Genomic DNA, 24,542 nt, shown 5'->3' with positions numbered 1-24,542 from the left:
TCGCTCTTTTTCTCTCTCGCTCTTTTTCTCTCTTTTTTCTCTGTCTCTCAGGCTGGAGTGTGATAGGGTGTGGTAGGCACTAGGCAGAGTAAAGAAGTGGCAACAGAACAAGCCCTGGGGGCAGTTCAGTGGTATCCATATATGGATGAGACTGAGACACGTAGTAAGACGAAGACACCCTGTAGTACCCTGTTATGTAACCACTCAATACACAATCAGGGGTTCTGCTGTGCTGCATCGATGAAACACTTTCTAACGCTCTCAATTGCTCTGGATCGTCAATAATGGCTTGGGGATGAGGCATGTTTGAGTTGTAGAGCACTGCTATTGAATTATAGAGCACTGGTATTTTAGGAGGTGTGGGGTTGGTCAACAAGACTCAGACCACCCACTCAACCACGGCAACGCCCTTACGCTGTAAAATAACATTCTCTCCTCCTTTCTCTCTCTCCTTCCCTCCATCCTTCCTCTCCTCCGTCAGTTGGCCCTGTATGTGCTGTCGTTCCTTGAGCCCAAGGACCTGTTGCAGGCCGCTCAGACCTGTCGTTACTGGAGGATCCTGGCTGAGGACAACCTCCTCTGGAGGGAGAAGTGCCGGGAGGAGGGTCAGTCTAGACGCACTTAGCCAATAGGAATCACTGAACCGATATACGGGCATGACAGGCACAAGCACTGGCCAAAAGGAACATGCTGAAGTAGTTTCAGACCATGAATGACACCAGCATTGGCCAATGTGATCAATCTTGAACAATGGTCAGACTAGATTGACAATGGCCTGAGCAAACAGTAGATATTCTGCGTTCTGACACAGTCTCGGACTGACACTGCTCCTCTCCTCTCATCTCTCCACAAGCAGGCATTGATGAGCCTCTAGCCTTCAAGAAGAGGAAAGTCACCAAGCCGGGCTTCACCCACAGCCCCTGGAAGTGTGCATACATCAGGCAGCATAGGATAGACACCAACTGGAGGAGAGGAGACCTCCGATCACCCAAGGTAGACATTTTCTCTTTGCTTCCACTTATTCTCAACATTTTATATAAGTAAGCAGTAAGGCACCTTGGGGGTTTGTGGTGTACGGCCAATATACCACGGCTAAGGGCTGTTCTTAGGCACAACGCAACGCGGAGTGCCTGGATACAGCCTTTAGCCGTTGTGTATTGGCCGTATACCACAAACCCCCGAGTTGCCTTATTGCTATTATAAACTGATTACCAATGAAAAATGCATGTTTTGTCATACCCGTGGTATGCAGTCTGATATACCACAGCTGTCAGCCAATCAACATTTAGGGCTCAAACAACCCAGTTTATAATATAGATAATTTTATTTGCCCCACAGTATTTAATTCTGCTTCAGTTCTCAACTTTGGACTTGGTGGTTTTGTATAAAACTTAGAATCTAAAGCCTTTCTTCGTTCCTTATTAGACGGTTTCATTATATCTTAACACTCCCTTGAGACTCGTATGGATTTTATATAAAGCGGCTTTGAATTAGATCAGGCGTCCAAGTCGATAAGGCTCTTATGCTGGGTTTTATTAGAAGCCATAGGTGGGTCAGTTCTCAACCTCTCTTAAAGAAGATTTTGGTAATGACAGTTCTTATAGATAGTTTTTTTAATGGTAGTTCTTCTCTAGAGCTCGACATGACCTCAATTCTACTTCTACATCAAACTGCTGTTTCTTGAGTGTTTTCAGAGTTTAAATTGAGCTTGACTAGCAAGGGAGAGTGATCTTCCTAATATGCCTCGTATGGCTAATTTCAAAAAGCCCTCAGGTCCTTTTGTGACTAGACGGAGTAGTGGCTGACGTAACCGTGGTTACCCCGCTTGCTCTTCACACTCCCCTGTGTCTGTCTGTAAGGCGCTCTGTCATTGGCCAAGTCTGCAGTTCTGTGGCCCCCGTGTCCGTCAGCTGAGTTTACACACACATACACTCACAGCTGAGTTTACACACACATACACTCACAGCTGAGTTTACACACACATACACTCACAGCTGAGTTTACACACACATACACTCACAGCTGAGTTTACACACACATACACTCACAGCTGAGTTTACACACACATACACTCACAGCTGAGTTTACACACACATACACTCACAGCTGAGTTTACACACACATACACTCACAGCTGAGTTTACACACACATACACTCACAGCTGAGTTTACACACACATACACTCACAGCTGAGTTTACACACACATACACTCACAGCTGAGTTTACACACACATACACTCACAGCTGAGTTTACACACACATACACTCACAGCTGAGTTTACACACACATACACTCACAGCTGAGTTTACACACACATACACTCACAGCTGAGTTTACACACACATACACTCACAGCTGAGTTTACACACACATACACTCACAGCTGAGTTTACACACACATACACTCACAGCTGAGTTTACACACACATACACTCACAGCTGAGTTTACACACACATACACTCACAGCTGAGTTTACACACACATACACTCACAGCTGAGTTTACACACACATACACTCACAGCTGAGTTTACACACACATACACTCACAAGTCTTTTTGAACAGGGGGTCTCTGTACACCAGCAAAGCGCCGTCGTGACATTTACCTCAAGTCTTTGATCTCTGGAGAAATGCAGCCTTGTCATTGTTCCTGTTTGGTTCTTGACATTTTATCTTATTCTCCTTCACTCCGTTCTCTCCTTCTCCCTGTCATCCATCTCTCTCTCCTTCCCTCCCTCTTCTCTTCTCCATCCCTCTGTCCTCTCTAGGTGCTTAAGGGTCATGATGACCATGTCATCACCTGCCTCCAGTTCTGTGGTAACCGCATCGTCAGCGGCTCTGACGACAACTCGCTCAAGGTCTGGTCGGCTGTCACGGGAAAGGTACGACTGTCACTCATCCCTCGCTCTCCAACCCCCACATTGAAACTAGTCCAAACCTTTTTGACCACAGAATGTAGAAAATCGCCGTGGTCTCAGTTGTAGACTGGTATGGTGCTGGTGTGTAGATTGGTATGGTTTGGTTCTGGAGATTATGAATAGGAGTTTAAAAAGTGATAGTGTCTCTAAGTCTCATGGGTTGTTCCATCCCACTGCATCTCAGTGTTATGTGGAATACAATACACATTGTAATGAGTTCCTGTTCTGAAGCTGGTGTATTTCTCATTACCGTCTCATTGATCTGTAATGAAGCATGTTAGCAGGAAGTCAATCCACATGCTATGGCAGCTCTTTAAATGTCTTAGTGTGTCTTCACTCAATACCTCAGATTCATGGTCATGGGTTTGTATTGATTTTTGCATTTAAGGTTTACTCAAATTCATAGGCTACAGTATACTGCATACTGGAGATTTTACACAAATGATACTGCTTGATGCTCCAGAATCTCCCTGAGACCCTGGCCAGATTGCAATTGATTCGTGACATCATTCAACATTGGCACATAACACCACCTGTCCTGCAATACTGCAGCATATTGTCTGGAATCCATTTTGTTCTCTCTTCCCTCCTCCTGCATTTAGTTTTTTGTCCCAAATGTCACCCTATTCTCTATGTAGTGCACTACTTTTGACCAGCCACCTATGGGCCCTGGTCAAAAGTAGTGCACCACTACATAAGGGACAGGTTACCGTTGGAGATTCAGCCTTAGCCATTGTGCGGAGAGCCAGTGAAAGATCTGTGTCGTCAGACAGGCGAGGGAGGGGCTGTTGGTATTCATGGCTGGGACTGATGCGGGACACGTGCCTTGTGTTGCTGGTTTATAGGGTCTACTAAAATGGTGGCGTTGGTGTGGGCCTCGCTGAGAGAGGGAGAGCAAGAGGTAGGGAGGCTCAGGGAGTATTGTAAATCACCTCTTCCCTGGTCTTCGCCGACTCCGTTTTCACTGGAGCTCTTAATGAAATTTCTCCTTTAGGACAAAGCTCTCTGGCTTTTTAAAGTGCAAGGAGAACGACTAAGGGAAGAAACAACACGTTTCAGACATGGTTCTATCCTTGCATGGAAAATGACAAATACACTCTGAATGCGTCAGTGGTGCCCAGGTGCATGAAACACTGAAAAAAGAGGCAGCGTCGTGTCTCATAGCAGAAAAGCTTCCTCCCTGTTGATTGAATTGGGCACTCAGCCAAGCAGTGATTATACAGTCTGTCGGTCTCTCTCAGCGTTGTGCTGATGTGAACAGATCAGTACCAAGGGCTTCTGATCGTGAAGCCATGCGGATTGTCTCTCTTCACACCACCAACATTAGGGTAATGTCCATCCGGATGACTTGTAACTCTCAGGTTAGTGCTGCAGTGACTTGCTCACACCATGCTGTGTTGACAGAGGTCAGAACAGGTGTGTGCGTGATTAGTCATCGTAACCCAGCAGGCTGGCCCGAGGCCATTCTTTTCCCACGTCCCACGATGCACCTGGACTGGATCCACAAACACCGCCCCCACCCCTCCCTCCCTGCCGTGTGGTTGGTTACCTTTTATGCCCAAACCAGCTGTTCCTGTGCCAAATTTGTTCATTTCACTATGACAGTCGAGGTCAGAGCTGTAGAAAGGTGTGCTGATCCTAAATCAGTTTGGAAGAATCTAGAGACCAATTTCGCCTGAGCCAGATTAGTAAATTTGCTCTTGTTTGTTGAAGTCAGGACTGAAGCAATTTGAGCTGATCCTAGATCAGTCGTTAAACCGCTGGTGGATAGATCTCCATTGCAAGAAGAGAAAAAGACAGATTTCCTTTATTTGTGCTCTCTTTTGCTCTCTCTTTTGCTCTCTCTTTTGCTCTCTCTTTTGCTCTCTCTTTTGTTCTCTCTCTCGCTATCTCTCTTGTGCTCTCTTTTGCTCTCTCGCTATCTCTCTTGTGCTCTCTTTTGCTCTCTCTCGTGCTCTCTCATGCTCTCTTTTGCTCTCTCATGCTCTCTTTTGCTCTCTCACGCTCTCTTTTGCTCTCTCTTGCTCTCTCTCGTGCTCTCTTTTGCTCGCTCTCTCTCGTGCTCTCTTTTGCTCTCTCTCTCTCGTGCTCTCTTTTGCTCTCTCTCTCTCGTGCTCTCTTTTGCTCTCTCTCTCTCGAACTCTCTTTTGCTCTCTCTCGAACTCTCTTTTGCTCTCTCGCTCTCTCTTTTGCTCTCGCTCACTCTCTCGCTCTTTTGCCCGCTCTCGCTCTCTGCAGTGCCCTTACATTCACCATCAATCATCTCTCGCCGTGACAAGCCAGGCTTGTTTTGACATGACCCCTGCCAAAGAATAGTCCAGAGCTGCTACCGGATTCTTCTTCCTGATCCTGCTTCTGTTTCCACAGCAAATAGCCAAAATGTCTGCCTGGCTGCCAGACAGGACTTTAGCTTCTCTCTCTCCTCTTTCTTTACAGATTGTCTGACCTTGGGTTGTGGGTGTTCTTGTTTATTCTTGCGTGTGTGTGTGCGCGCAGGAGTGTGTACGGGAGTGTGTGTGTGTGGGAGTGCGTAGGAGTACGTGTGGGAGTGTGTGTGTGGGAGAACATGCGTGTGGGAGTGCGCGCGTGGGCGTGCGTGTGGGCGTGCGTGTGGGCGTGAGTGTGCGTGTGGGCGTGAGTGTGCGTGTGGGCGTGCGTGTGGGCGTGAGTGCGCGCGGGTGTGTGGGAGTACATGCGTGGGAGTGCGCATGTGTATGTGTGGGTGTGTGGGAGTACATGCGTGGGAGTGCGCATGTGTGTGTGTGTGGGAGTACGTGTGTGTTATGCCTGTGTGTGGGAGTGTATGTGTGTGTGCCCTCGCTTGTGTGTTTCCTCTCCTACCTTGGTGTTCCACTCCAAGTCCCAGCTTAAGTGGCGTAAACCTTCAGCCTCACAGGAGCTCAGGGAAGCCTATTCCTGCCCAGCTTTCAGCAGCTAACATCCAGACTAAGGTCTTTATTCACCACTGGACCAATAGGAGATAGAGAGAAACCCACGCTTGAAAATGGACCTCGAAAGAGTGCTTTTCACTCTTTCATGTGATGTGTCAATGCCAGGTGCTTCTTTGAGAAGGTTTTCGCTCTTCCGTTGTTGTTTTACTGGGATATTACAGAGGGACAATGTTGACTCCCTCTCTAGACTGGCCTCCATGTCCGTCTGAAGCATCTATCTCCAATTGATTTGTATTTTTTTTTTAGTTCTGTTGTCCTTCAGCTGCGGCCCACAAAGTCTCGGTCCGGACTCACTCTGTTTGGTTTGGGGACGCTTTTATTTTGATAAAGATGAGCTGGCACAGACAGGAATGTCACAACCCGAGTGCTTTGAATTCCTCTGTCCCAAAGAGGATGTGCAGTCTGAATATGACTTCGTTATCCCAGCCACTGGATTCAGTGATTAGACCAAGCTTGTGTCCAAAATGGCACCCTATTCCGTATATAGTGCACTACTTTTGGCGAGGGTTCTGTCCCTGACCGGTAGAGAGGGGAGTAGTCAAGTGAATGAAATATTCTGCTGAACATGTTCTAATGTAGAGAACAAAAACAGTGCAAAGCCTACTGTTTAGAACGAATGTGATGGACCTCTATTCCTTTTATGGCATGTTCAGTCCCCCAGTTGCATTTCTCAAAGTAGCACCTGGCATTGATACATCACTTGGAACAAAATGAAACAAGTCACGTGTCTGGTGCTGTAGTGTCCTCCATAGATTTTCCCTGTTAGACATGGCTCGCATGTACAGCGTATCCCATCCAGCAACATTTACCATTTCATTTCCATCGTGCGTCACAGCAGACATTCTTCAGATCAGATAATGGATCTTCCACTGTTGTGGAATTTAGCCTTTCATGTCACAAATGAAAGATTCCATCATTATCTAAAACTAGGATTGTTATTCTTGTCCTTTAGATACCAGAGGGGTTTCTCTCTCACTCCGTCAGTACTATCATACAGTATGGGAGTGATTCGGGACACCCCAACTGTGAGCAATCAAGACATGATTGTACCAGCAGATTACTCAACAAACGCTTCCTTACTCATCTCCTTGAGAGACTGGCTTGCGTCCCAAATGGCAACCTATGCCCTTTATAGTGCACTACTTTTGACCAGGGCCCACCGTAGGGTGCCATTTGGGAAGCACAACCTGGAATTCCGCATTGCTCTGCGGTTAAGTAAGATAACAGGATGCCATTGGAGTTCTGTTAAGACCGTTTGCTTTGAGACTGAAGAAGAGGAGGCTAGAAACCACAATGCCGTGAAATGATGGTCTGGGCTTAGACGGAGAGCTGCTTCGGTTTGGCTTCGTTGTTGATGCTCTTTTTTAGATATTTTTTTATTTTATTTTACATATTAGCATTTTGCTTACTGCAGCCCCAGACTTTTAAATTGTCTGTTAGTTTTCCTCAGTCTGTCTGTCTTCAGTAGCCTAGCGATCGGATGTTGTCGTGGAATATGGTGCTGGCTGCTGAGTCCGTCTGAGGCCTGCACCTTTGTCTTTGCTGCCCTTCGCTTTCAATGAGAGCTGTCAAGCTTCGATCTACACACACGGTACACACACACTGTACATGCAGCCAGTGCTTCAAAGGCTGTCTGTCTGTGTGCTGGAGCAGTGAAAGTCCTTGTGCCCGTCAACAGACAACTCTGCTGCCTGTCACACACACTCCGCTGCCTGTCAGGCTGATCTGAAATGGCAGGCAGATTCCCTCTATCGCAGAGAGAAAAGGCAACACACACACACTCTAGCTGTGTATTCCTGGGTCACCTTCACCTCAGATAATAACATGAGGAGCTCCAGACATTACTAATGGAGTGTATGCCTCGTAATGAGGCCATTGATCTCCTTGTATATGAGAACTACATGTATTGAACTGAAGCAATGCATTCAATGTTTTAAAAATCCGACGAGTTTCGGCTGCATGGCCTTTTGTCAGGGAGTACAAAGAAATAATACAATGTCCTCTTTTGAACAGCTTTTCCAATTAGCCCTAATTGGAAGAGGGAGTGGTTACAAAATTGATTGGACAACACCTAGTAAGCAATACTATACACATTAAAAAGTGAAATACTCTAGCTATGTTATCATAAAAATACAACTCCAAGCTAGAAGTATCAGAACACTTAGAAAGGTCGTTTTTTTTATTACTTTGTTTCTATTGTACATGCCATACAAATAAAGGCATTTTAATTAATTATATGAAGAATGCCTTGGTCCTCCTTTCTTTTTGATGACCAATTTACCCTTTTACCAAAGAGCACCTTCTGTCTACCAAAATGTACTATTGTGTACCTTAGTCACGCTTCCCTTCCTCCTCTTTCTACATTCAATGTTTAATTGATTGTTCTGATTGGGGTCATGTCTCATCTTTGTAGACTGTGTTTTGACATGTGTGTCGTTGTGAGAGACTGTTAGCCTATGTTATTATGTTCATACTAATCGGCGTATCCAGACCTGACATGTCCCCACAAGCTAGATGTGGAATCACAGCTGAGAGCGTGACTAACATGGATCAACGCCAGGTCTGTGTTGACCGTCAAACAGAAACTTCTGAGGCCCGTATCATCAAGACCCAGGAATGCATGCGGAGGTCTTATCACGTAGAGTTTACACCCTTCTCCTGTGTGTCACAGGGCCATTTGCACAGTGTTGGGAAAACCCTTGTTCTCTCGGTTTATTCACTTTATTCACTCATTGTCCTTGAAAGGACATCTCTCTTTTTCATGTTTCCCCTCCCACCCTCTTTCCCTCTCCCCCCCCTCCCCTCCCCCGCCCTCTCCCTCCCCCGCTCTCTCTCTCCCTCCCCCGCTCTCTCTCTCCCTCCCCCGCTCTCTCTCTCCCTCCCCCGCTCTCTCTCTCCCTCCCCCGCTCTCTCTCTCCCTCCCCCGCTCTCTCCCTCCCTCCCCCGTCCCGCTCTCTCCCTCTCTCTGTACCTCTGAGTCATAATGAGATCTTGGGTAACCACCAGGTCTGTTCAAATGCAGGCGGGAGCAAGAAAAACACCTCTGTAAACATTCCTCTCCAGCATATAGGCTCCTTACATCTGACCTCTGCTGGGCTGTGAGCTCTGTCTGATAAACACAACAAGGTCTGCAATCTGGCCTCGTCTGACTTTCCCGCTAACGTTGTCTAGCCTAGTATATGTGACCATCTTGTTATTTTGCACTGTGCAGCTTTCTCATAGCCTTGTAATAGACCCTGTTTGTTTATCTCCCGGGGCTAGCGGGATAGCCTTTTACCTTCAGTTAGCATCACCTGTCTGTTGGCATCCTCGCTTAGTCAGTCAGCCGACCTGGTTTTGTTGTTTTGTGTTCTGAAGACTATGCATTCTGGGAAAGGTGACCATTATGGGAAGGAGACAACTGTCAGCAGTCGCAGTAGAAAAACAACATGGTCTCCCCAATCGAAAGATAACTGTGGGGAAGAGCAATACAAGGTACTTTTCCAACATTTTAACACCAAGGATCAAAGGATTCAGGAAGGAAGTGTAATGCAAAAATAGAGCACTTGATCAAACCCTTGCTCTTCAAACCAGCCCCTAACAGGCCCTCGAGGAAGAATGTCTAATCTTCCTCTGAGACGCAGAGAGATACCTCTTAGTATTTGTTCAACACAGGCAGATAAATAGTCACCTTAGCCTCCACTTCCAGGGGTCCTTCCCTCCTTGACTCTGAAGTAGGCTGTAATCACCCGAGACCAGGAGAGAAAGCTTCCACGTTCTTGGAACCCGAATGTCAGAACCCTGGGCTTGTTTTGCTTGGGGATCCATCACCCTGGTAACAGACTTGCTGTGTGTTGAGTACTTTGACTCAGGACTGTGTTTTGATATGTGATGCAGTCAAAAATATGTATACATATAATACTGATCTCATTCAATGCATTCATGACCCCAGCCTGGTACTATGTTGACAGCTGAACAAACAATATGCCAAGAAACTCCACTGTATTTGACCCACTATTTATTTGACAGTTTACTGTTGTTGACCGTCACTGTTAGTTGGTGATCAACTTGCTCAGTCGTAGCAGAAGCTTTCATCTCATTATATCCTGCTTTGAACCATTACTAATTGCTCCTCCTCTTCCCACAATATAACCGTTATGAAGCTGAGCAAATGGAGGCCTGACTGCAGTTAGATAAATAGCTTGTGACATTGGCGAGAAAAGGTTACGTCCCAAAGTTAATGAAGCGTCCCTGTTTATCACAGGAGAGCAAGGGAGATGGATGGAGAGTGGAACTGAGATGGGAGAGTGAGAGAGAGAGAGACTGCAGTTACACCCAACTCACTCACCTCAATAAAACCCCTGCCCCCGCCTTGCCTTGACGGTCGCTAGACGCTCACCACTTTATCAGCTTCAGTCAGGAGGTCACGTGTTTTACACCCTCCGCATCACGTCCCGGCACGGATCATAACGCCCCCGGAACAGACTGGTTCCTCCGGTTTACCATCCCACCCCAAAAAATCGAATTAAATTCGAGGGATAAATACGTTTAATGGGTTAATGGCTATGGAGGCCGTTACAAATTGAATAGAATAGATTGGAAAGATTTCTTTAATCACTGTACTGTAATCAATAGCTAATCTAGCTTTGCAAATTAGGAAGAATGGGTCCCTTTTTTTGTGAAGGCTTTGTCACCACCTGTACTCCAGACTTGGGTTCAAATACTATTTGAACTCTTTCAAATACTTAGTGGTTGCTCGAGTCTGCCTGGCGTGTCAGATGGTCGGGTTTTGCACGTTTCCAGCTAATGTGTTGGTTAGATTGCACCAGCAAAGCCCAATAAAAAGTAGAAAGTATTTGAACCCCAGGACTTCCATCTTCTTGGAACAACAGAAGGAAATGGCTCCTCATTCAACTGTAGATGAGTATAAATCAATTCCCTTAGACGGAGGAAAGGTCAATATAATACATTTTATCCCCCCTGTGCTGCAGTTACATGTAGATTGACTTGACTAGAGGTTTTTAGGAAAGGTCAGAACAATTTAAATTCACTTTGTTATACCTTCTGAATGGAACGTGATCTCAGCCTGATATCCCATCCTGTCTTCAACTAGACTTTCATCCAATCATCGGAGGGTCAATCTCAAACTTGAGTGAAATTATTTTCTTACATATTTTCTTACATTACTTCAAAACTCTTAAGATATATATATACATACACTGCTCAAAAAATTAAGGGAACACTAAAATAACACATCCTAGATCTGAATTAATGAAATATTCTTATTAAATACTTTTTCTTTACATAGTTGAATGTGCTGACAACAAAATCACACAAAAATTATCAATGGAAATCAAATTTATCAACCCATGGAGGTCTGGATTTGGAGTCACACTCTAAATTAAAGTGGAAAACCACACTACAGGCTGATCCAACTTTGATGTAATGTCCTTAAAACAAGTCAAAATGAGGCTCAGTAGTGTGTGTGGCCTCCACGTGCCTGTATGACCTCCCTACAACGCCTGGACATGCTCCTGATGAGGTGGCTGATGGTCTCCTGAGGGATCTCCTCCCAGACCTGGACTAAAGCATCCGCCAACTCCTGGACAGTCTGTGGTGCAACGTGGCGTTGGTGGATGGAGCGAGACATGATGTCCCAGATGTGCTCAATTGGATTCAGGTCTGGGGAACGGACGGGCCAGTCCATAGCATCAATGCCTTCCTCTTGCAGGAACTGCTGACACACTCCAGCCACATGAGGTCTAGCATTGTCTTGCATTAGGAGGAACCCAGGGCGCACCTCAGCCACGCTCAAGGTCCTAAACGATATCTTAACCGCCATCGATAAGAAACATTACTGTGCAGCTGTATTCATTGATCTGGCCAAGGCTTTCGACTCTGTCAATCACCACATCCTCATCGGCAGACTCGACAGCCTTGGTTTCTCAAATGATTGCCTCGCCTGGTTCACCAACTACTTCTCTGATAGAGTTCAGTGTGTCCTGCTGCTGGGTTGTTGCCCTCCTACGGCCTCCTCCACGTCTCCTGATGTACTGGCCTGTCTCCTGGCAGCGCCTCCATGCTCTGGACACTACGCTGACAGACACAGCAAACCTTCTTGCCACAGCTCGCATTGATGTGCCATCCTGGATGAGCTGCACTACCTGAGCCACTTGTGTGGGTTGTAGACTCCGTCTCATGCTACCACTAGAGTGAAAGCACCGCCAGCATTCAAAAGTGACCAAAACATCAGCCAGGAAGCATAGGAACTGAGAAGTGGTCTGTGGTCACCACCTGCAGAACCACTCCTTTATTGGGGGTGTCTTGCTAATGCCTATAATTTCCACCTGTTGTCTATTCCATTTGCACAACATACATTTACATTTAAGTCATTTAGCAGACGCTCTTATCCAGAGCGACTTACAAATTGGTGCTTTCACCTTATGACATCCAGTGGAACAGCCACTTTACAATAGTGCATCTAGGTCTTTTAAGGGGGGGGGGAGAAGGATTACTTTATCCTATCCTAGGTATTCCTTAAAGAGGTGGGGTTTCAGGTGTCTCCGGAAGGTGGTGATTGACTCCGCTGTCCTGGCGTCGTGAGGGAGTTTGTTCCACCATTGGGGGGCCAGAGCAGCGAACAGTTTTGACTGGGCTGAGCGGGAACTGTACTTCCCTTTCACAACAGCATGTGAAATTTATTGTCAATCAGTGTTGCTTCCTAAGTGGACAGTTTGATTTCACAGAAGTGTGAATGACTTGGAGTTACATTGTGGTGTTTAAGTGTTCCCTTTATTTTTTTAGCAATGTATGTATATGAGACTGAGGTGATGTTTTGGAGGTTTTTTTAAAGAGCAGAGGTATGTCAAACTTGTTTGAAATGGATTTATATAATTACATGGGAAGGGAGGGGAACTTCACCACGTCCACCACCAATGTGTGGCTCCCATCTATCTGAATATGTCATAGTATGGACTATGCGTAATGAGGTGTGTTTTCTGTTTGTCATTGTGAAGTATCTAGACTGAGACATCTTCTCTCTCTGATCTCTCTGCAGTGTCTGAGGACGTTGGTGGGCCACACGGGGGGCGTGTGGTCGTCCCAGATGAGGGACAACATCATCATCAGCGGCTCCACCGACCGGACGCTCAAGGTCTGGAACGCGGAGACGGGCGACTGTATCCACACCCTGTACGGGCATACCTCAACGGTGCGCTGTATGCACCTGCACGAGAAAACGTATGTACTGACTGACTGTTTACCCAACAGGTTGTGAGCTTTCAAATGGACCAGTAGTTGTCCGACAAGAGTTGAGAAACATACTATATTCTATTCCTGGTATCAAAACAGCACGTATTACAAGCATACTGTACCCAGGCAGTAAAAAACACATCAGCCTCAACACCACAACATGCCAATGTGCCTCATGAAGTGTACTTAGGGTCTCATAGGGACTGAATAGAACCCTGAATAGAACCAAAGTGGCCGTCTAAGTGATCCGCCTGCCACTCCTCTCTAGTGCTCTTCCTGCCTCGGGGCCGATGAGGTTTTGTGTACCATTTAGATTACTCACTCAGAGGAAGTGAAGGGCCTCTGGCGGCTGCAGGGCTTGACAGTGGAAGAACGGTGATTTCCATCTTTGTCAGTGCTGGATGCCGGAAGCCGTTTTGTAACTCATGGAGTACGCCTCCCAATTCTTTATGAACCTGTTTTTCTGCTTTCTGTGCTGGAGGGGTTGCAGGTTTAGGAGGGGTTGCAGGTTTAGGAGGGGTTGCAGGTTTAGGAGGGGTTGCAGGTTTAGGAGGGGTTGCAGGTTTAGGAGGGGTTGCAGGTTTAGGAGGGGTTGCAGGTTTAGGAGGGGTTGCAGGTTTAGGAGGGGTGGGTAATTGTGTCCTGGGGGTTTTGTGTATGTTCATGTACCAGCATGACGATGGCGAAACTCGAAGATGGTCTTGAGAATGAGAAGGCTACAATCTTATTTATGTATTTCCTGTTTTGCTTTCATCAACTGTCATCATGGGGATGAGGGCTAGAGGTCAACCTATTGAATTTACTGCCAGTAAATCACGACCATGAAGGATACGTGTCTGCAAGGCCCTGGAAAAAACACTAAGTTTGTCAAGATTCCCATCAAAGCTGTCACATGAACTGTGATAAACATGAAAGAAATTGCCTTGATCCAAATTAATCCAATCTAACCAGTAACAACTCTCAGCGTGTAATTCTCAGACATTGAGCCAGCCAGCCTGCCAGCCAGCTAGCTTTAATAAAGTCCCGCAAGAATAGACTAGTGTTTTGAATGTGTCGTCAATCCGTCTCCTCTTTCTTCTCCCAGGGTGGTGAGTGGTTCTCGCGACGCCACGCTGCGTGTGTGGAACGTGGAGACGGGCCAGTGTTTACACGTCCTCATGGGCCACGTGGCGGCGGTGCGCTGCGTCCAGTACGACGGTCGCAGGGTGGTCAGCGGGGCCTACGACTTCATGGTCAAGGTCTGGGACCCCGAGACTGAGACCTGCCTCCACACGCTGCAAGGCCACACCAACAGAGTCTACTCACTACAGGTCTGTGTACACGCGCTGTCTCGTATTTATTTACATTTGAGTCATTTAGCAGACGCTCGTATCCAGAGACTTACAGGAGCAATTAGGGTTACGTGCCTTGCTCAAGGGCACATCGGCATATTTTTCACCTAGTCTACTTAGGGATTTGAACCAGCAACCTTTCGGTTACTTGCCCAAAGCTCTTAACCGCTAGGCTACCTACCGCAGACGCTCACTTACACTCATACACACCACAGAGTCCATCATTTCATTAACGTCTGAAGATTTGTATAGTGACTTAGTCTATTGGATTTTAATCTACAGTCCTCCAAGTGAACCGTGTTTTTAAACTGTGCATTCAAACTCTGCAAAATCAAGCCCTTCTTATCAAAGAGCGCCCCGCCCCAACTCAAACATCACTATTTTTACATTCCTTTTATGTCCTACTATTTGGCAGCCCTCTAGGAATAAAACATGAAACGAATCAATTTAACACGCCGTCATAGAAGTCCTCTACTCAAATCAAATCCCTTCATATATCCACTGTACAGTTCGGTGTAAATGATGATAATCTCTTTTGAAAGTGTACAACTGGGTCTCATCTGGTTCATACAGTGCCTAACTTGTCCATAAAACAAGAACGATAGAGCTCAGAGTACTTAGAGAACCCAGAACCTTTAAAACAGTGTTTGCAGTTGGTGCTTTGAACCGCCATTCCACAATATAATAAGGTGGTTGCCATGTGAACCACACTGGTTGGGAAAGAGCCACAACAAAATAGTCCCACTGTCTGTTGTATCCAAGGCAGCAGAGCAGCAGTACGATGGGTTTTTCTCAACTCCTTCTCTTTCTACGTTGCAGTAACATTATATAAACAGAACATTGGTGTGAGTCTGGGTCACACACACACAGCAGTAGTAGTGTTAGAAGGTTAATGGATTCCTCTGCCTCGTGTCCTCGAAGATGTCCTCTCCCTTTACATCTCTCCCTCTGTGATGACGGAGCAGTTTAGAGCCACAACTATCACCTTCAGAGAGAGAGAGGCTGCATCCCAAATGGCTCCCTTCTCCCTTCATAGTGCACTGCTTTAGACCAGGCTCAAAGGTAGTTCATCTGAATAGGGAATAGGAGAGATGGGTTTACTGTTCAGATGGACAGATGCCCTCCACTATACACTCTGTGACACGGACTTTGGAAAAAGCTGTGCATATCTGTACAATTAATTAGATCTAATGAATTACTGCTATATTAAATGAATGCTAATGAATTTAATTCATTTTATCTAATGGAATATTATCTAGAAAAGCTTTATTTGACTCCGATTCAATGGATTCATCAGACACATCTGATCTGAATTTCAATGTGCAATTCATTATTTTACGCAACATTTTATTGTTAACGTGTAACTGGATCGTCCTCTTTCCTCCTCTGTTTGGTTTTCTCTTTGGGTTCTGTCCCAGGGTACTGTAAAGTCTCTCTGATAACTGCTGATGGAAAAAGGGCTTCATGAATACATTCTATTGATTGATTCCATGCTAGAAAAGAAATGACTGGAATCTGTTGGTGTCAAACGGAATGAATCTCAATAACTGGATCATCCTTCCACCCCTCCAGTTTGATGGGATCCACGTGGTGAGCGGTAGCCTGGACACGTCTATCCGGGTGTGGGATGTGGAGACGGGTAACTGCATCCACACTCTGACAGGTCACCAGTCCCTCACCAGCGGCATGGAGCTCAAAGACAACATCCTGGTCTCGGGCAACGCCGACTCCACCGTCAAGATCTGGGACATCAAGACGGGACAGTGCCTGCAGACGTTGCAAGGTGAGTCTTCGTCCTTCCCACACACACACATAGTGCCTGCAGACGTTGCAAGGTGAGTCTTCGTCCTTCCCACACACACACATAGTGCCTGCAGACGTTGCAAGGTGAGTCTTCGTCCTTCCCACACACACACATAGTGCCTGCAGACGTTGCAAGGTGAGTCTTCGTCCTTCCCACACACACACATAGTGCCTGCAGACGTTGCAAGGTGAGTCTTCGTCCTTCCCACACACACACATAGTGCCTGCAGACGTTGCAAGGTGAGTCTTCGTCCTTCCCACACACACACGTAGTGCCTGCAGACGTTGCAAGGTGAGTCTTCGTCCTTCCCACACACACACTTAGTGCCTGCAGACGTTGCAAGGTGAGTCTTCGTCCTTCCCACACACACACGTAGTGCCTGCAGACGTTGCAAGGTGAGTCTGTCGCCGAGTCGTCAACGCCCTCGTTGGAACAGGGTTGTATTCATTAAAGGAACAACGAAGTAAAACGCTTTGCAATGGAAAACGAAAACGGGTGTTTGTCAAGTTCAGGTAGTCCCTCCCTGTTTCAGCCCGTTTTCTTCTGTTTGGTGGTTTGTAAATACAACCATGTTTGATTATTTGGTTGATTTGATGTGACTTATATAGTGCGTTCTTGACTCTCAAAATGCTTTACATAGTATGGGGGGGAACTCCCTTCAAACTCCACCATCTACCACAGACAACTCTACAACGTCCTCCTTTTATCTATAAGTGGGGAAAATGTCTGGAATTGGCCAATTTTGGACCCGAGCAAAAGGCTGTTGCTCCGAGATATTCACTCAATGATGTGCTTGGCTGTGCATGGCCAAACAGAGCCAACACATTGTGGGCCGGCCAGCCACTCTCCAGATAGGGATCATTTCCCTGGCTCAGGATGTTAGTGTAACAGTTCTCTCAGCCATTAGCTCTAAGTACTGTTACCTTGAATGGGGAGAAATGGAGAAACCCTTACTGTGCAGCTTGCACTGTTTTCTGCCAATGCTAATTTCTCCCCCAAATGGCCTTATTAGTGAACTACAAACTCAACGATTCCCATGGAACTACAACTCACACATATCCCCTCCAATTGGAACAAAGGGAATAGATATCGCCCTGTTTTAGAATGAGCGAGAAGAGGGGAGGATGTGAGAGGAGGGGTGATAGAAGGGGTGATGGCCCTGCATGAGGATGAGAGAGAAGAGGGGAGTATGTGAGAGGAGAGGGGAGTATGTGAGAGGAGAGGTGATGGCCCTGCATGAGGATGAGAGAGGAGAGGTGAAAGAAGGGGTGATGGCCCTGCATGAGGATGAGAGAGAAGAGGGGAGTATGTGAGAGGAGAGGTGAAAGAAGGGGTGATGGCCCTGCATGAGGATGAGAGAGAAGAGGGGAGTATGTGAGAGGAGAGGTGAAAGAAGGGGTGATGGCCCTGCATGAGGATGAGAGAGAAGAGGGGAGTATGTGAGAGGAGAGGTGAAAGAAGGGGTGATGGCCCTGCATGAGGATGAGAGAGAAGAGGAGTATGTGAGAGGAGAGGTGAAAGAAGGGGTGATGGCCCTGCATGAGGATGAGAGAGAGAAGGCAAGAAGAGCATTCTATGCTATCAAAAGGAACATAAAATTCGACATACCAATTAGGATCTAGCTAAAAAAGTACTTGAATCATTAATGGAACCCATTTCCTTTTATGGTTGTGGGGTCTGAGGTCCACTCACTAACCAAGATTTCACAAAATGGGACAAACACCAAATTGAGACTGCATGCAGAATTCTACAAAAATATCCTCTGTGTACAACGTAAAACACCAAATAATGCATGCAGAGCAGAATTAGGCCAATAACCGCTAATTATCAAAATCCAGAAAAGAGACGTTAAATTCTACAACCACCTGAAAGGAAGCGATTCCCAAACCTTCCATAACAAAGCCATCACCTACAGAGAAATACATCTAGAGAAGAGCCCCTTAAGCAAGCTGGTCCTGGGGCTCTGCTCACAAACACAAACAGATCCCCAGGACAGCAACATAATTAGACCCAACCAAATCATGAGAAAACAAAAAGATAATTACTTGACACGTTGGAAAGACTTTACAAAAAAACTGCGGACTAGAATGCTATTTGGCCCTAAACAGAGAATACACAGTGGCAGAATACCTGAACACTGTGTCTGACCCAAAATTAAGGAAATATTTGATTTTGTACAGACTCAGTGAGCATAGCCTTGCTATTGAGAGAGGCCACAAAATGAGGTGGAAACTGAGCTGTACTTCCTAACCTCCTGCCAAATGTATGACCATATTAGAGAGACATATTTCCCTCTGATTACACAGACCCACAAAGAATTTGAGAACAAACCCAATTTTGATAAACTCCCATATCTGAAATACTACAGTGTGCCATCACAGCAGCAATATTTGTAACGTGTTGCTGCAAGAAAAGGCCAACCAGTGAAGAACTAATACAACATATATTTATTTTCCCTTTTGTAGTTGAACTTTTTGCACATTTTTACAAGACTGTATATAGACATAATGACATTTGAAATGTCTTTATTCTTTTGGAACTTTTGTGAGTTCATTTTTTGTTATCTATTTCACTTGCTTTGGCAATGTAACATATGTTTCCCATGCCAATAAAGCCCCTTACATTGAAATGTAATGGAATTGAAAGGAGGATGAGGGATGAACAAAAGTGGACGGGGTCCTGTCTTGTCGGGGAGCCTGGCCCAGGTCCTGTCTTGTCGGGGAGCCTGGCCCAGGTCCTGTCTTGTCGGGGAGCCTGGCCCAGGTCCTGTCTTGTCGGGGAGCCTGGCCCAGGTCCTGTCTTGTCGGGAGCCTGGCCCAGGTCCTGTCTTGTCGGGAGCCTGGCCCAGCCTGGCCCAGGTCCTGTCTTGTCGGGGAGCCTGGCCCAGGTCCTGTCTTGTCGGGAGCCTGGCCCAGGTCCTGTCTTGTCGGGGAGCCTGGCCCAGGTCCTGTCTTGTCGGGGAGCCTGGCCCAGGTCCTGTCTTGTCGGGGAGCCTGGCCCAGGTCCTGTCTTGTCGGGGAGCCTGGCCCAGGTCCTGTCTTGTCGGGGAGCCTGGCCCAGGTCCTGTCTTGTCGGGGAGCCTGGCCCAGGTCCTGTCAGCCTGGCCCAGGTCCTGTCTTGGAGCCTGGCCCAGGTCCTGTCTTGTCGGGAGCCTGGCCCAGGTCCGGTCAGGTCCTGTCTTGTCGGGAGCCTGGCCCAGGTCCGGTCATGTCTTGGGGAGCCTGGCCCATGAGGGGCCTGGCCCAGGTCCTGTCTTGTCGGGAGCCTGACAAGGGGTCCTGTCATGAGCGTTAGGGGGCATGAGGGGCTAAGGAGGGCTATGGAGGGGAGGGGGTGGGGTGCAGGGATTATGTAGGTCATGTAATTGGGTCAATGGGCAATTTCTGCCATTCATTCATTAGGGCATTTAGATGAGACAATAGCCTAACAGGCAACTCACTGGCAGACACAGATGAGGTACTTAAGCTGAGAGGATAGGTAATGATGTAGACAGCTGCTTTGTTGTGGAAATGAAATGGGTGGGAGAGGGGGAGAGATGTGGGGGTTGGCTGGGTACGTTGTCCAATCTTTGCGAGAAACGCGCAGTGCAAAATGTCTAGCCCTTTGAAAACACTAGAGACAGACGAAGGGAGGGGATGAGGGTTTACACTGCTGGCTGCCAATAGAGACAGACGAAGGGAGGGGATGAGGGTTTACACTGCTGGCTGCCACTAGAGACAGACGAAGGGAGGGAATGAGGGTTTACACTGCTGGCTGCCACTAGAGACAGACGAAGGGAGGGGATGAGGGTTTACACTGCTGGCTGCCACTAGAGACAGACGAAGGGAGGGGATGAGGGTTTACACTGCTGGCTGCCACTAGAGACAGACGAAGGGAGGGGATGAGGGTTTACACTGCTGGCTGCCACTAGAGACAGACGAAGGGAGGGGATGAGGGTTTACACTGCTGGCTGCCACTAGAGACAGACGAAGGGAGGGGATGAGGGTTTACACTGCTGGCTGCCACTAGAGACAGACGAAGGGAGAGGATGAGGGTTTACACTGCTGGCTGCCACTAGAGACAGACGAAGGGAGGGGATGAGGGTTTACACTGCTGGCTGCCACTAGAGACAGACGAAGGGAGGGGATGAGGGTTTACACTGCTGGCTGCCACTAGAGACAGACGAAGGGAGAGGATGAGGGTTTACACTGCTGGCTGCCACTAGAGCTCTGTTCAAATGAGATCTGTTGGTAGGCTAATGAACACAATTCCTAGTGTACTTCATACAACGGATGATTTTGCATTCATAATGAACACATTGTGGACTGTAGTTCATCATATTAGAGATTTCATCCTGACTAGTCCTCACTGTTTAGAGTTTTGTGGAATAACTGCTAGAAGGTATTTTAATGTTTGCCAGCTACATCTTTCAAACTGTGATTCTGTGTTTGTTTTAATAGTGTAAACTAGATCTCATGTGGGGGATTTATCATCTGCATATCCTAAGGGAATATTAGTCATTCACCGCCACACACACACACACACAGGGGCATCTCATCGGAAGAGGAGGCAACAGCCACAGACACTACAATCTGCACACCAAATGGGTGATGCTGCCACACTCGCCACACACAAACACTCACCACATACACTCACCACACACACTCACCACATACACACACCACACACACCGCTGTAGTGCCAGAAGGCTGCAGTCAGCAGAGCTAGTCAGCAGCTGTAGATGGTGACAGCTCTATGCCCTGGGCTCCTCTCTACTAGCCCAGGATTTTCCATGGCAGACGAGGACAAGGCAGGGTGCCTTATTCCCCTGCCGTAACACTCTCCAGAAATAAACAGTATAGTGTTTACCATCTCTACCAGGTTTACCAGGTCTTCTACCAATGACCTCGCAACCAATGATCTCTTTCTATCACGCCTTTTCTCTTTGTTGGTTTCCTTTTTTCCCCTCACTCGTTGAGTCCAACTAACTCTCTGCCTCTCTCTACGTTCTTGAAGGGATATTACGGGATTTTGTCAACTGGGCCCTTCATCTACTTTCCGAGAGTCTGATGAACTCATTGGTGCCATTTTTATGTCTCTGTGTCCAGTATGAAGGAAGTTAGAGGTACTTTCGCCACCCAATGCTAACTAGCGTTAGTGCAATTGAGGCAAGTCACATCGACTTCAATTAATTGTGCTAACGCTAGTTAGCAACTTCAGAGACACAAAAATGGTATCTGTGAGTTCATCTGACTCTGGGGAAGTAGACGTTAAAGAGACACTACAGTGAAAATGAGAAACTAGCTATTTATCTCTTTCACACATTCGCTCACTCTTCTCCCCCTCCTCTCTCTCTCTCCCCCTCCTCTCTCTCTCTCCCCCTCTCCACCACCAGGTCCCCACAAGCACCAGAGCGCCGTGACGTGCCTGCAGTTCAACAAGAACTTTGTCATCACCAGCTCGGACGACGGCACGGTGAAGCTGTGGGACCTGAAGACGGGCGAGTTCATCCGTAACCTGGTGACGCTGGAGAGCGGCGGCAGCGGCGGGGTGGTGTGGCGTATCCGCGCCTCCAACACCAAGCTGGTGTGTGCCGTGGGAAGCCGCAACGGCACCGAGGAGACAAAACTACTGGTGCTAGACTTTGACGTGGACATGAAGTGAGAGGAGAGGAGGGGAAATGGTCGAGACGGGGACAAGTGAGGAGAGGGGAGGAGGGTTAAAGGGAGACGAGGATGAGATGGCTCAACATCGAGGGTGAACGTGCCCTAAACTCTTCACTCCCACACTCAGAAACAGCCCCGTCCCACCCTACCCTCAACCCCCCTCCTTGCCTCTCCCCTCCCCCTGTCGGTGGCCGTTTCTGACAAAGCCACAGTCACCAACCTCACCGGCCAGCACCCGTACTTGTTACCCCTCCCACCTTAAGGGGGTGGGGTCCGAATCAGAAGGGGTAGGAAGTGGGTGTGGCTTGGAACAGGGGTATGGCTTGCCCGCACCTCTGCGGTAGACTGGGAGGAAGAGGAAGAAGAGGGGGAGGAACAGACTCGTCCAATAAAGGAGGAAGAGAAGAAAGACAGGAACTCTTGAAGAAATAACTCTGCGGTTTAGAGGCAGCTTCTTCGCAAAAAAAACAGAGACTTGTTCACTCAAGCCTGACGCAAGCATTTGTTCAGATGTATAAAGATATATCATTTTTTATCCCCCACATAAAGCGCCAACCGACTATTTACTAGAAAAACAACACTGTATACAAGGCAAAGACACAGGGAAACATCAAATTCTCATCTGAGAAAATTAAGTGTATTGGAAAAAAGTTTTTATGATGACACACAATATTAGCTAAGTAAGGTTCTTGTCGTCGGGGAGAGAATGAGAGAAACGACATGCCAAGAATCTGATTGGTCCCCAAACCAGGTATGAGCCTATAACATCAGGCCCTATATCCTGTTCTCTGTTTGTTCCAGTCTTATTGTTCTTCAGTCTTTTAGTTCCAGGGTTTGATTTCTTCAGAAAACACACAGGAGCACATGTACAACTGTGAATTTGCTTTCCTTTTGTAGCTATGTTCTTTCAATCAGTTCAAAGACAAGGATTTTTGTTGTTCATTTGTTTTTTGGTTGCCTGTTGTTGCCAACAGCAACAAGTCCCAGTATTAACCTGTTCCACTCACTTCTTTGCTTTTGTTAACTCACCACGTTTTATTTTCTGTTTGGGTTGTTCTTTACATTCTTCTTTTCTTCTTCATAGCTGAAGTCTGGAGACGTTAAGTCTCCAGATTTAGACACGATGCTGTCCTGTGTTTTTCAACGAGTCTGGCTGGGTTGGTTCCTCAATGCTGGTTCTTACGTGGGGGGGGGTTGGGGTTCTCGGAACTCTTCGTGTGGAATAGCGTCCTCCCTCCCTCCCAGTACTGTTTTCCCAGTGGGTAAACTGTATTTATGCTGCTAGATAAAACTGAAATAAAGATGGAACTTTTACTCCCTGTGACGTTTTAGTCCCAGACTAAATTCCAAAATGGACTCTTCTAATGTTTTAAACAGACGACACACAAGAGAGAGAGAGAGAGAAACATGACAATAACAACCGTGGTTTTGTTTCTGCCACTGAAACTTTGAGCCAAACGTGCCTCAGCCAGGCTGAGAGGAGAGAGAGTTGGACAAAGACAGGTCTGCCTGCATAGGCTAAACGATAGGGTGTAGTGTGTGTGTGTGTGTGTGTGTATGTTTTTGGGCAAATTGTTAACACATTCCTTGAGACAAAGCGCTTTCAGCCTGTTTTGTGAGGAACTGTCTAGATGCTGTGTGGACTGGGAAAGAGAAAAAAGAAAATAGCAAATTTGTTTTGTTTGTTTTTTTAAAGAGTGAATGAAAGAAAACTGTCCATCCATATGTGATTTGTTTCCATTCAAATGTTTGAAGCAACATTGTTGAATGGGCGCAAACTGACAACAATACAGTAGAAGGCGGGACAGTCTTGGTGTTATGAATATGACATTACACGTTACAGTCGAACTGTTAAGCGCTAGCTAGCAGTCTAATGGTTTGTGAATGGAAAAAGTACCTACAGGCAACCTGGCTTCAAGTGAACAGAACAGAACATTGCAGCCAAAACAATTAGTTAAACTCAATCTCCCAAGAAAGGAGTCACACACAACTCAAGCAGAACTGTGAAAGTGGTTTAACACTGTATATTAAAAAAAAACATCTTGTTCTTTCTCCTCTCGTTTTATTTTTTAATCTGTTTTAATTTATGATCTGGTTTGAGAAATCAGATGCCGCAGGTGTTTTTATTTTTTCAGTTCATTCATGTAACTGCCTGGCTAAAAGAAAACAGACAGAGAAAAAAACCTGAAAGGGATTGTGTATTTGTTTGATTCAACTTAGAAATTTTATTTTCTTATAACTTAAGTGCAATAAAATGTGCGTTGTTTTTTCATTTTTTTTTCTTCATTTCAAGCATTTCAGTTGTCTGTTTTTCACTGTGTTAATTGTTCAATAAAACCTCTTCGGTTTATTACATTACTGAGGGGACTTTCACATACTTTGTCTTTGGCGCACGTACAGGGGGGAAGGTAGATGTACTCTTATATGCCTGAGTGCAATTTAGTAAGATTTGGTGATATTTCCTGATAAGAATCTCTAAAGGTTTTTGTAATGTTTGGGCTTCAAAGTTTCATACCTATAAAGACAAGACAACACCATTTATATTTATAAGACCGGCAACGGCACTGGAACAAGTTTCATACATTCTACACTCATTTTACTGACAGGATATATAGTTAAAGGTAACACGCAACGAAAATGATTTCTGAAAAAGCTTCCTG

At 46.5% G+C, this 24,542-nt stretch overlaps 1 protein-coding gene across 6 annotated transcripts in view; it reads left to right on the top strand.

Annotated features, from left to right (window-relative positions):
• fbxw7 (F-box and WD repeat domain containing 7) overlaps nucleotides 1-24,240 on the top strand; it is a 209,251-nt gene extending 185,011 nt beyond the window's left edge. For 3 of the 6 annotated variants that reach the window (XM_065003918.1, XM_065003917.1, XM_029687109.2), the window contains 7 exons: nucleotides 482-605; nucleotides 854-993; nucleotides 2,772-2,885; nucleotides 12,909-13,090; nucleotides 14,187-14,412; nucleotides 16,006-16,216; nucleotides 21,612-24,240. In XM_065003918.1, the coding sequence (XP_064859990.1) occupies nucleotides 482-605; nucleotides 854-993; nucleotides 2,772-2,885; nucleotides 12,909-13,090; nucleotides 14,187-14,412; nucleotides 16,006-16,216; nucleotides 21,612-21,880 (1,266 nt within the window). In that variant the 3' untranslated portion in view covers nucleotides 21,881-24,240. The remainder of the gene's footprint in view (nucleotides 1-481; nucleotides 606-853; nucleotides 994-2,771; nucleotides 2,886-12,908; nucleotides 13,091-14,186; nucleotides 14,413-16,005; nucleotides 16,217-21,611) is intronic. The other 3 variants (XM_065003919.1, XM_065003920.1, XM_029687111.2) reach the window with 1 other exon arrangement.
• Nucleotides 24,241-24,542: the final 302 nt, after the last annotated feature.

The sequence above is a fragment of the Oncorhynchus nerka genome, linkage group LG18 (assembly GCF_034236695.1).
Source record: "Oncorhynchus nerka isolate Pitt River linkage group LG18, Oner_Uvic_2.0, whole genome shotgun sequence".
NCBI classification, from domain to species: Eukaryota; Metazoa; Chordata; class Actinopteri; order Salmoniformes; family Salmonidae; genus Oncorhynchus; species Oncorhynchus nerka.
This window is presented reverse-complemented; position numbering and strand designations above follow the sequence as displayed.